Source organism: Erinaceus europaeus, chromosome 10, assembly GCF_950295315.1.
Source record: "Erinaceus europaeus chromosome 10, mEriEur2.1, whole genome shotgun sequence".
In the NCBI taxonomy this organism is placed as follows: Eukaryota; Metazoa; Chordata; class Mammalia; order Eulipotyphla; family Erinaceidae; genus Erinaceus; species Erinaceus europaeus.
In genome coordinates this window covers 98854255-98866107 of record NC_080171.1, presented here as the reverse complement: position 1 = coordinate 98866107, position 11853 = coordinate 98854255, and the positions used below count along the sequence as shown (strand labels likewise).

Below are 11853 nucleotides of genomic sequence, written 5' to 3'. Positions count from 1 at the left end.
GGTTAAGGGCTCCCCAGCTTTGTTCTGGGGAAGTCCATAAGCAGATGGGAGGTGTGTGTCTGTGTGTGTGTGGGGAAAGACACTGGCAATCTGGTCTTCATCACAGAAGAGAAAGGTCAGAGATATACTTGCTTCTTTCTCCTCTTCCCAGAACCACAATGGCATAAGGGCTTCCTATGAAATTCGAATCTTTCAAAAACCGTGGTTATAAAAACTGTGACATGTTTGTTAAAGGCAGTGCGATTCAGAGCCAGAAGGGCAAATACAGAGAAGATCCTGCAGCACATTTGCTCCAGCAGCATTTTTATTTACAAACAGCAATTTCCATTGACTTTATTTACCATAAAAAAGCCATTTACAAGCAAGAAACAAGAATTCAGGACAAAATTAAGCAGCACTGAAATATTCATGTCACAAATCTAAAACAAAATGAATACAAGAGTAAAATATCATTTGAATAAATAGTTTTAAAATTCATGCTATAAAATAATCCTTAATGGCAAGTTACTAGTTGATACAGCATCCGCTTAGCTAGCTTCATTTACTTCATATGGTGATGAAGTGTGGAGTTGTGAGGTTACCAGTTTATATTGCAAGATAATGACACTGTGTTAAAGTCATTCAAATTGCTCAACAATTTATAACGGAAAAAAGGTTAGCCCTACTAATAAAAGTGGTGAGGAGATGGTCTTCACATTAGGAGAATGGTTATTCTCAAAGAAAACATCTAAGTTTACCTCTTACTATAGTCAGGGCAGCAACCAAAGGCTCTGGCAGCAAGTCCAAAGGTTGAATTCACAGCATACTTGTCACTGAGGGGCAGCAAGAGGTCGGCTTACTGAGTGCTGCAAGGCTACCTTCAGAACTTGATCAAGAATTACAAAAGCCCTGTCTGTGGCTGGCCACGAGGGGAACCAGAGAAAACAGGTTCTTTTCCTGGCCAAGAAGTCAAGCACTGGGCAGAACAGTGGAAACACCCTGGCACTTACTGAAAAAGACATGTGACAACCATTACAAATTTGGAACAATGTGAATGACTCTTCTGAACTTTTAGTTCAGTTGCACTGAGTAATATGAAATCTATGATTTATGAACTAGATAGTTTCATATAAAGAATTTACATAATTCCCCAATACTTTCATATATAAAATTTAATAAATAACCCTGACCAGTCTAGAAGCACCATTCAAGGGGCATGTGCCCTTGGAAAATAGTTTAGGTGTTGCATATTTGAGTCCCTTTCAGTGGAGGCTTCACAGGAAACCATTACAGAATCTAACAATAATGACAATAATAAAGAAAAAAAAAAAAAAAGGAAAATCACAGTAAAAGCTGTTAAAAATAAAATACACTGATTTGATTTCTTTAAAGTAAAGCTCATTCACATAGAATTTTTCCCTACCCCAGCCCTTGTTTTGTGTTCCTGCAAGTTCTTCCTAAAGTCTAAGCTGTAAAAACAAAAACAAAACTACACCCCAAAACATGCAGGCTTATCATCTGGGCTAAGAGAAAAACAAAGACATGGTTATAATTGCTATCATCAGAAAAGACATCTACTCATGCTCTGGAAGGTTAAAAATTGATCAATTAACTCTACAGTATATTCTGCTTAACAGTGAACTGACAGTATCCTTTCTTCTGCTAAAAAACAAACAAAACTGCCAAGGCAGAACCAACTGGGAGGCTTTCCACAAACCAATATAATAATAATAATGACTTGTTTTCATATATTGTATTTACAAATATAATTTTTAAATGTATTTACAGCTTTAGTAGAGGGTAGAGAGCTGATTAAAATGAAAATAATTGTTTAAAACCACAAGCATTAGTAAAAGTATAAAATTCTTTGTCTTCACAGTTTGTAATAACAGGTTAAAAACATCTATAGAAAAAGGATGCTGTCACTGTCTTCACATTGTTTAATGTATTGAAAAGGTAGCTCAAGAAGAGACTCAATTATGAACAAGCCTATATGAATTCAGGATATATTTTACTGTAAAAGATTTCTTCACGTATCACTTTTCTTTTAACTGATTTTTGCATCTGTTATAAGCGAAACAACTAACCTAAAACTGTACAGAAATAGGGACTTTGCTTTCCAAAAAGAGTTGCTCTAAGGAGTTACACAGCATACTTCGTCTGCAGAGACATGAAGTGAACTTCGGGGAGAGTGTTTCTGTTCTGTGGTCATATTAATCTTCCTGGCACATCCTCATGTGACAAGGCACAATTAATTGCTGCTGCCCGATCTCTCACCTGCCATGCACAACGAGAAGCATGACAGTATGCTCACTCAGAGAGGCTACTCAGCGGTGTGCTGGACTGTGTGCCGCCTCCCTCGAAGCCCTGCGGAACCCTACAGTACTGTGTTATGGCTTGAGAATTCATTCTTAACACTGCTAGCAGTGGAATGGGTAAAGTGTTAGCAACATGAATGGGAGCAAGCAGAACTTGCTAAATGTGGAATTATGATGATCAGAAACTCAATCAATTTTTTGCCCCTTAACAGTCCCATTACAATGTTTGAACCTGAACTATACAATCAAAGCAATGTATAGTTTGTCAAAGACAATTTTGGATAAGTCACTCTTTGGTAAACTCAAACCAGTTAAACAAACTTACAGACACAAATAATGTCATGTACATAAGGTAAAGACTGACACAGTGACAAGAACAAGGACATTTAAGGTGCCTGCCCCAAGTATTCTCCCCTAACTTACCTAGTGTATCACAAAATGCTCTGGAGACCTCTTAGAAGGACCCAAGCCTGAGTGAAAAAGGAGGTTCCTTCCCTGAGTCTGACCTCTCATGTCCTTGATTTGGGCATATCTTGTCACAAACTTAATTTGTATCATAACATATTTTTTTTGCATTTAATTCTTAAAAGGGAAAAAAAACCAACAACAAATGTATTTGTGTAAGGAAAAGAAACTACAAACAACATTTACCTGAAACCCCAGAACATATTAAGTGGGTAAACAATTGGGGTCCAGCCTCCCCTTGAGGCACTGGGCTTTGACAGGAGTTGAACAAGTGCTTCAGGGAGAGAACAAACCCCTTACTTAGGCAGTCTGACAGGAAAAAGGCATACTATATACCCGATTCAGCAAAAGCTGCTCCTCGGAAGCAGCAGGATTAGAGTGTAATCCTTACGTTGTAACACTGATGTGTGGTGCAGCAGTTCGCACAGGAACAGCTCCTGTGTGTCAGAGAGATGCTACTGCACAACTACCACTCCTTGGGGGTGATCACACACAAGGGCTTGAACAACTTTTTTTCTCAAACCCCCTCTCCACAAAAAAAAACCCTAATTAAAAAAAAAAAAAACACCTTTTTTCAGTTTTAGTATTTTAAGAGTAAAAAAAAAAAAAGCATGGGAAACTAGCAAACATTCCTTTGACTCCTGGCCTGAGGCTGGTTCTTTCCTTTGTTTTTGTTTTTCTTTTAGGTAGTTGGTGCTGTTCTCCCATGGAGACTCACTGGTTGTGTGAGTTAGGACCCAAGATTCTGCAGCAGAGTCTGGAGAACTGACATTCTACTAGCAGCCTGAGGCGCAAACCCATCAAACCAAGATGATTACAAAAGTACCAAAGTACTTTTGTATACAGTACCAAAGCAATTGCATAAAGCCCACCTTTTACTAGAAGCACATGGGTGAACATAACATACAGATCTGAAGACATCTCCTGAAGTACTACTAAAGCAGTACTGAAATAGGACTCAGGTATGTTTTTATTTTACAGTAACGTATTTGCCAGCACATGCTTTTGAGGTCTCTTTTCAAGGTATAAACTCAAGAGAGGAGAAAACTATAATTCACCATTACCATAAGATTTCACATTTTCTATAACTATACTGACCTAAAGAGATATATAACATAAAAATAGCACCACATGACCCAAAATGGCAACACACACAGATTTGGTGACACACATAGTATCTTAAGAGGGCTTTTGAACTGTTGGTTTCTTTTAGCAGGAAACACTGAGAGTGGAGGAGCCACTGAGGCTCTCATTAGCACACACAATACTTAAGATATTGCTTGCAATTCCCATAGAGTCTATCTTTACAAAAAGTACAAATTCCAAGTTCTGCAGTTACCCTGGGAACTGCATGTAGAAAAAGTTGCTGTGCACCTGAACTGGCTATCTGAAAAACAAACAAAAAAACAATAAAAACACAACACTGTTCAGAGAATTTTGTAGACAAAACTACAAATCCCTTTCCTTTAGTGCGAGTACAAACTCATGGTAGATAGTGATTGGATTTAGTTACCTGGTATGTTTCTACAGTACGGAATGAAGGTAGATTTGTAAGCCAGTAAGAACATTGAAAAACCACTGCTCCTTTGGGGTTGGCTAATATAACACTACAATATGTAAAAAGGTCAGCACCACAGGTCATCCAGTTTACATTCTGGACAACTAACAAAAATCCCAAATGGTTTCCAACTAGAGTTGAATATATTTTATGGCATTTGGTTTATGTATTTGTTCTAAAACAGAGCTATAATGACTGTGATTTGCTATGCTTGTTTTTGGACACCATGATTATAATATATGAAAACCTAGCAACAATCTTTTGTAAAGTAAATAAAGGGGCAAAACCCTAACCTACTAGGTAGGGACATGACAGAGTCAAAAGCCCTGTTCACATTGTATTAAATTATATATTCTTCTTACATTCACCTCAACCAGAATAAAATCAAATTTGAGAATGTATATATACCATATATATAATAATAACTTTATTATATATATATATATAAGTTGTCTAACTATCCCCTAAAAGATTACCCATTTGTATCCGCTGACGGCATCCAAGTTTCTCTCTATAGAAATGCATGGGTGCTGGTGCACACACTGAGAGTATGCCTCTTGGCAGAGCATGGAGGGTAAACCAGTTGGCATAGCTAAATTACTGGCAGATTTTGGATTAAGAGTTCGGCCAAAGAGGAATACTGTCAGTCTGTGTTTTCCCTGGATACAATGCCCTTCATGCTTTGAGCTCCTTGGGGGGCGGTGGGGGAGGGGGGATAAACACAATAAAGTGTTCCTTCTAGAAATCTTAGAAAAACTGCCAAGAGACCAAATGGTTTCTAGATGGTTAGGAAAACCAAAGATTACAACAAAGCAAATCACAAAATGCACTGATTAATGTGCTTTGTTTGGGTACACTTCTTTACCATCTTAATCTGGAGCATCTGACACTGTGTGGATTTCCATGCGGGAATCTAGGGCCAACTCGGAGGCTGATGCATCATTTTCTAGTTTCTGTTCCACATACACATCTGTTCTTTCAGGGGACTCGATGCGACTCCTCACCTCAGCTACACCAGGGTGGTTTTTCCGCAAGTGCTGGTTGAGGGTGCCTTGGAACGGAAAGCACTTCCCACAGATCTCGCAGCGGAATGGCTTATCATCAGTATGGCCCCGGATGTGGTACTCTAGCTGGTCCTTCCGTGTGTACTTCTTGCCACAGAACTTGCAGACAAAGGGGGTGATCCCCATATGGAGTCGCATGTGCCTATCAAGGCTTCCTTTCTGGTTGAAGGACTTTCCACAGTAAATACAGATCAACCTCTCATTATATGGGTACCAGTGGCCTCTTGCACTCCTCTCCCGGGGACTGCTCTCATACCCAGGGTTATTCATCATAGCTTCGCTGTCAGAACCCTGCACCAGGCCCTGGAGATCACTGTGGAGATGGACAGACAAAGCCCGCTTTTGGCGGGCACGCCCTCCTCGGAAACAGCTCAACATGGATCTGGATGGGCTGGAATTGCTCAAATTTCCAAAAGCTTCTGATACACCAGTTGGCTGTGAGGTTGCTTGGGAATAGGAATATGCGTGTTGGAGCACTGAACCATAGGAACCCACGTTTACTGCCACAACCTGTTCCCCGTCAATCATCTCAGTGTGATACCCGTCATCTCCCAGGGAGGAACTGTCAGAACAGCTGGGGCGGTCGGACTTTTCCATCTTCACTTTCACTTCAGTGATCTGGCTCTCTCTTACCAACAGGTCCCCTTGCTCATGGTCCCCCTCTATCTGAATCTCATACTCAGAGACACTCCCGCTGCTCCCTCGGTCTGAGTGCCCTTCCTCTTGCAAGCGATTGCGCAAAGCTCTGCTGGGTGTTGTCTCCATCCTAAGGTCACCACTTGTGGTGGGCTGTCGTACCTGAGAGCAATACGGAGGGGAGATCTCAACTGGGTTGGCAAAGAAGCTACTCTCTTTAACTCCATTGCGGTTTTCTGGAGTTTCTTCTGCACCGATAGTAACAGAGTCAACATCTCCAACACTGATTTTTGAATGGATGCTCTCTAGGATCTGCGTGCACTTGTCAATGACACACTGCATCTGAAGAAAGCTAGCTGCAGTCAGAAAACTGACAACATCTTTTAGCTGCAAGGACATTCTTCCAGTGTAACAAAATGAAAGCAACTGTTCAAACACATTGGGATTTTTTATCACTGATATTGACAAGCCACTCATGGTACTTAATGCTGAATGGTCCCGGAAATAGGGAGAGCTGGCAGCAAGGACTGCTTTGTGGGCTCGGAAGGGCTGACCCTGAATGTGGACAATGATGTCACATAGTTTCCCTTGCAGGCGGAGTTCATTTAGTTGGCTCAGGACGGTGCTGCTGTACTCGGGCACATCAAACTGAATAAAACTGCTGCTGTCCATTTCTACTGACATGAAGTGTAATCTGCGGAAAGATAGAGTGTCATGATTCACCAGTTCACTCCTTGCTCAGAACAGTGACACAGACATAGGCTTGCAAACACCACAATGAACATCACCACCATAATGGTAGCTACTGTACCTCCTAGAATTTGTCTGAGTATTCTTTCCTTTATTTTCTAGTCTTTCAACTCTCGGTAACTCATATTAAAGTCAAATGACCTAATGGTCAATTTTCCCAGTCTTATAATTTACACATGGCATAGTCATTTCAGTTGCGAACTTACTGTTCTTTTAAGAAGAATATGTACTTTTTCTTTGACTGACTTCTGAGGATTTGAGGTAATTTGTAAAATATAAGTAATTCCATCTCAGGCATAGTCTGCCTTACTTGGATACTTCTAAGTTTTCAATTATACAGCAGACTGGATACAATGAACAGAGCTGAATCTTCTGTATTAAGGTGAGTTTAGGGGTAATTTACTTATGTTTTCAACTTAATTTGAGAACAGCTGTCAAAAAGACTTGGATACATAAAGCAAACAGTAAAATGTTAATAAGCAGTTGGTATATTGCACCAAAGTGAAAGACTCTGGGGTGGGTGGGGGTTTGAGGTCCTTGAACAGGATGGCAGAGGTCCTAGTGGGAGTTATACTGTTATGTGGGAAACTGAGAAATGTTCTGCATGTACAAACTATTGTATTTACTGTCAACTATAAAACATTAATCCCCCAATAAAGAAATAAAAAAAATGTTAACAAACATGGCATCTAGATACATCAACTTTTCTGCAGGTATAAATTTTTTTCATATGAACTGCTAGAGGGTTTCAAGTAAATTTCAACAGGAAAAACCAGGGCCCAGAACTTTTTATCAGATTGGAGAAACATGTAGCAGTAGTGCATAGGACTTGCCTGTGAGAACAGATCCTAGCATCACCAACAGAGCTGAGTGGTGCTCAGGTTAAATAAACAAACCACAGTAAAGAAGTTTTTTTATCACTGGACTAGGGAGATGTGAGAGGCTAGGCATTAAGAGTATATACGTTCTGAGCACTGGGAAAGACAAAACAACAGAACATCATAAATAGTGGAAATGGTGTTTTGATCTCCACAAGAAACAAGTTTCTGTCATTTAACAATATATAAAAATAAGTAAGTCACTCAAGAGGTTAGAAAATGAGGGCGGGTAACAGCATAGTGGTTATACAAAAAGACTCTCAAGCCTCAAGTTCAACCCTCGCACTACCATAAACCATAGTCTGTGTTGTGCTCTGGTTAAAAAAAGGGGGGGAGGGGGAGAGGTAGCATAGTGGGTTAAGTGCACATGTTGCAAGGTGTAAGGATCCTGGTTCGAGCCCCCGGCTCCCCACCTGCACGGGGGTCACTTCACAAGCAGTGAAGCAGGTCTGCAGATATCTTTCTCTCCCCCTCTCTTGATTGCTCTCTGTCCTATCCAACAGTGAGGACAGCAGTAACAACAATGATAAACAAGAAGAGTAACAAAAGGGAAAAAATAGCCTCCAGGAGCAGTAGATTCATAGTGCAGGCACTGAGCCTCAGCAATAACCCTGGAGGCAAAAAAAAAAAAAAAAGTTTTTTTTTTTGAAAATTAACAAAGAGCATATAACCACAGAGGGAAAAGGGCAATACACTTCTAAAATTTAAAACATTAAAAAGAAACAACTGCCAAAGCACAGACTTTTGATCAAACATTTAATAAGGAAAAAAAAATCAGATAACAAAGCAACTATAGATGAGCATTTATGAATGACTGTACAACTTTATATATTTACTGAAAACCACTGCTTTGAAGCTGGGGAGATAGCTCAGAACTTGACTGAGGCCCCACACTTAATCCCCACCACTGCCATATGACAGGTGAACAGTTTTCTGATCTCTCTCCCCCTCACAGTAGTAAATCTTTATGTTTAGAACGGTAGAATCAAACAGGTATGAAACCCCAGCAAAATCCCTGCAGAAAAAAATAAAGAAAAAAATTAAATCATTGTATTGTACATTTTAAAATAAATGAACTTTATTTTTCCTACTGATAAAGTACATGTCACAAAATACTTTGAAGGCTATTTTGGTAATACCTATCAAAATTATAAATACTCATATCTATGATTGAGAAATTTAAGTGCTAGTCATTTACTACATATTTGTTCACAATGACAAAAAGTTGAAACCAAATGAAATGTCTAGTAGGAGGAGCCTAAATAATAAATTCCACTATGTTTCCATTAAAGGTTATAATCAGAAAAGAATGAATTGGGGGGGGGGGAATGTACTGTTATGAAACTATTATGATAAGCTGCTGACTGGAAAAGGCAAGGTACAGAACAGTATATATGCTATTTAAAGAGAGCGATATGAAAACACAGGCTATTTTGACAGTATATACACATTTGTGGATAGGAACAAAATATTTCTATAATGCACAAAAAAAAAACCTCCACCGTCTTCTCTAGGGAGATGAACTGCCTCTTGGGAAGATAGCTAGAAAGCTTATCAGTTTTCATTCAATCTACTTAGACTCTTAAAATTTATAATTTGGGGAGTTGGGTGGTAGCACAGCAGGTTAAGTGCATGTGGTACAAAGTGCAAGAACTGGAGTAAAGATCCCAGTTCGAGCCCCCGGCTCCCCACCTGCAGGGGAGTCGCTTCACAGGCGGTAAAGCAGGTCTGCAGATGTCTATCTTTCTCTCCCCCTCCTCTCTTGATTTCTCTCTGTCCTATCCAACAACAACGACATTAATAACAATAATAATAACTACAACAATAAAACAAGGGCAACAAAAAAGAATAAATATTTTTAAAATATTTAAATTTGTAATTTTAATCAATAAATGTTAATTTTTAAAAATCTGTAGTATTAGAGGCTAGAGTGAGAAAGCAAAGGCTAGAATGCACATCTATCGACCCCCTACTCCCAAAATAAATCTTTTTAAAAATAATAAATCATTTTTGAACATTTTATTTATTCATTAATAAGAAAGACAGAAGAGCTAGAAAGAACCAGACATCCCTCTGGTACATGTGCTACCGGGAATTGAACCCAGAACCTCACGCTTGAGAATTCAATGCTTTACCCACTGCGCCACCTCCCAGACCACCCAAAATGAATCTTTTAAAAAATATTTATTTAGGGAGTCGGGCTGTAGCGCAGCGGGTTAAGCGCAGGTGGCGCAAAGCACAAGGACCGGCATAAGGATCCCGGTTCGAACCCCGGCTCCCCACCTGCAGGGGAGTCGCTTCACAGGCGGTGAAGCAGGTCTGCAGGTGTCTATCTTTCTCTCCTCCTCTCTGTCTTCCCCTCCTCTCTCCATTTCTCTCTGTCCTATCCAACAACGACAACAATAACTACAACAATAAAACAACAAGAGCAACAAAAGGGAATAAATAAATAAAATAAATAATTAAAAAAGATTTATTTATTCCCTTTTTGTTGCCCTGGGTGTTTTTTTTTATTTTTATTGTTGTTGTCTGTCTACGTTGTTGGATAGGACAGAGAGAAATGGAGAGAGGAGTGGGGAGCTGGGGGCTCGAACCAGGATCCTTATGCCGGTCCTTGTGCTTTGCACCACGTGCGCTTAACCCGCTGTGCTACCGCCCGACTCCCCAAAATAAATCTCTTAATGCTTTATTTACATATATATTGGAGAGAAATTGTGAGGAAAGGGGGAGAGGAGGAGAGTAGCACTGGGGGACTGGGGGCTTAAACCTAGCTCTTTTTAAAAACTATTTTATTTATTTATTTATTTGTTTGTTTGTTTGTTTATTTATGAGAGGGATAGGAGGAGAGAAAGAATCAGACATCACTCCGGTACATGTGCTGCCGGGGATTGAACTCAGGACCTCATGCTTGAGAGTCCAACACTTTATCCACTGTGCCACCTCCCGGACCACTAAACCCAGCTCCTTAAGCATTGTGACATGTGCACTAAACTGGATGCACCACCACCTGGTTCCCGTCATCCAGCTTTCTAATGATAAAAGATCAAGGGTGGGGCAATAACTCAGTGGCTGAGTGCTAGACCTGGAAGTCTGAGGTACCAGCTTCAATCCTGGCATCACCACATGCCGGAACTGAGCTATGCTGTGCTGTCTCTATTTCTCATTAAAATAAATAAACCTTTTACAAAATTTTTTTGCAGATGGGGACCAGGAGTTTGAGTCAGTGTCCTCAGGCATTGCAACATGTGAGCTCAACCAGGTATGCCACCACACAGCCCAAATAAATCTTTTTAATCTGGGTGGTGGCACACCCAGTTGAGTGCACATGTTATCATGTGCAAGAGTTTCAGCTTACGCTCCCCATCTGTAGGGGGGGATGCTTCATGAGCAGTGAAGCAAGTCTGTAGGTGTCTATTTTTCTCTCTCCTCTCTCACCCCCTTGCAATTGCTCTCTGTTCTAGCAAATAAAATAAAATGAAAAGGGGGGGGAAGGAAAAAAATGTCCGCTGGGAGCAGTAGGTTTGTAGTGCCAGCTCCATGCCCCATCAATAAACCTGGCAACAAAAATAAATGAATAAACAGACTAATCTTTTTTAAATAGAAGAGAAGAATATGAATTTGGGGTCCAATCTGGGTTGAAATACCTCCATTTTTAAGACCCTGACAAGGCACCTTAGTCTTTCCAAGTGTCACTTTTCTTACCTTTAAAATCAGAATATTAGGGGTCGGGCGGTAGCGCAGCGGGTTAAGCGCACGTGGTGCAAAACGCAAGGACCAGGACCGGCGTAAAGATCCTGGTTTGAGCCCAAAGCTTCTCACCTGCAGGGGAGTCACTTCATAGGCAGTGAAACAGGTCTGCAGGTGTCTATCTTTTTCTTCCCCCTGTCTTCCCCTCCTCTATTTCTCTCTGCCCTATCCAACAACAATGACATCAGTAAGAACAACAATAATTACAACAATAAAATAAGGGCAACAAAAGGGAAAATAAATCAATAATTAAAAAAAAAACCAGAATATTAGCACATGTCTCCTGGTTTTTTATAAGGATGAAATGGGAAGTGCTTAGTACAGTGACTGACTGACTGGCACAAGGTATCAAGGCTAGCTATTATCGCAGCCCAGCGGGTGGCACAGTGGATAAGGTGTTGGATTCTAAGGTTAGCTATTAAGACTTTTACATGGAGATGGCAGACGATGACAGACTG

At 40.3% G+C, this 11853-nt stretch overlaps 1 protein-coding gene across 3 annotated transcripts in view; it reads right to left on the bottom strand.

The window, feature by feature from the left end:
* Positions 1-286: 286 nt before the first annotated feature.
* Positions 287-11853, bottom strand: part of ZBTB34 (zinc finger and BTB domain containing 34) — a 29105-nt gene continuing 17538 nt past the window's right edge. For all 3 annotated transcript variants that reach the window (XM_060200207.1, XM_060200205.1, XM_060200206.1), the window contains one exon: positions 287-6714. In XM_060200207.1, coding sequence (XP_060056190.1) covers positions 5190-6704 — 1515 coding nt within the window. In that variant the 5' untranslated portion in view covers positions 6705-6714 and the 3' untranslated portion in view covers positions 287-5189. The remainder of the gene's footprint in view (positions 6715-11853) is intronic.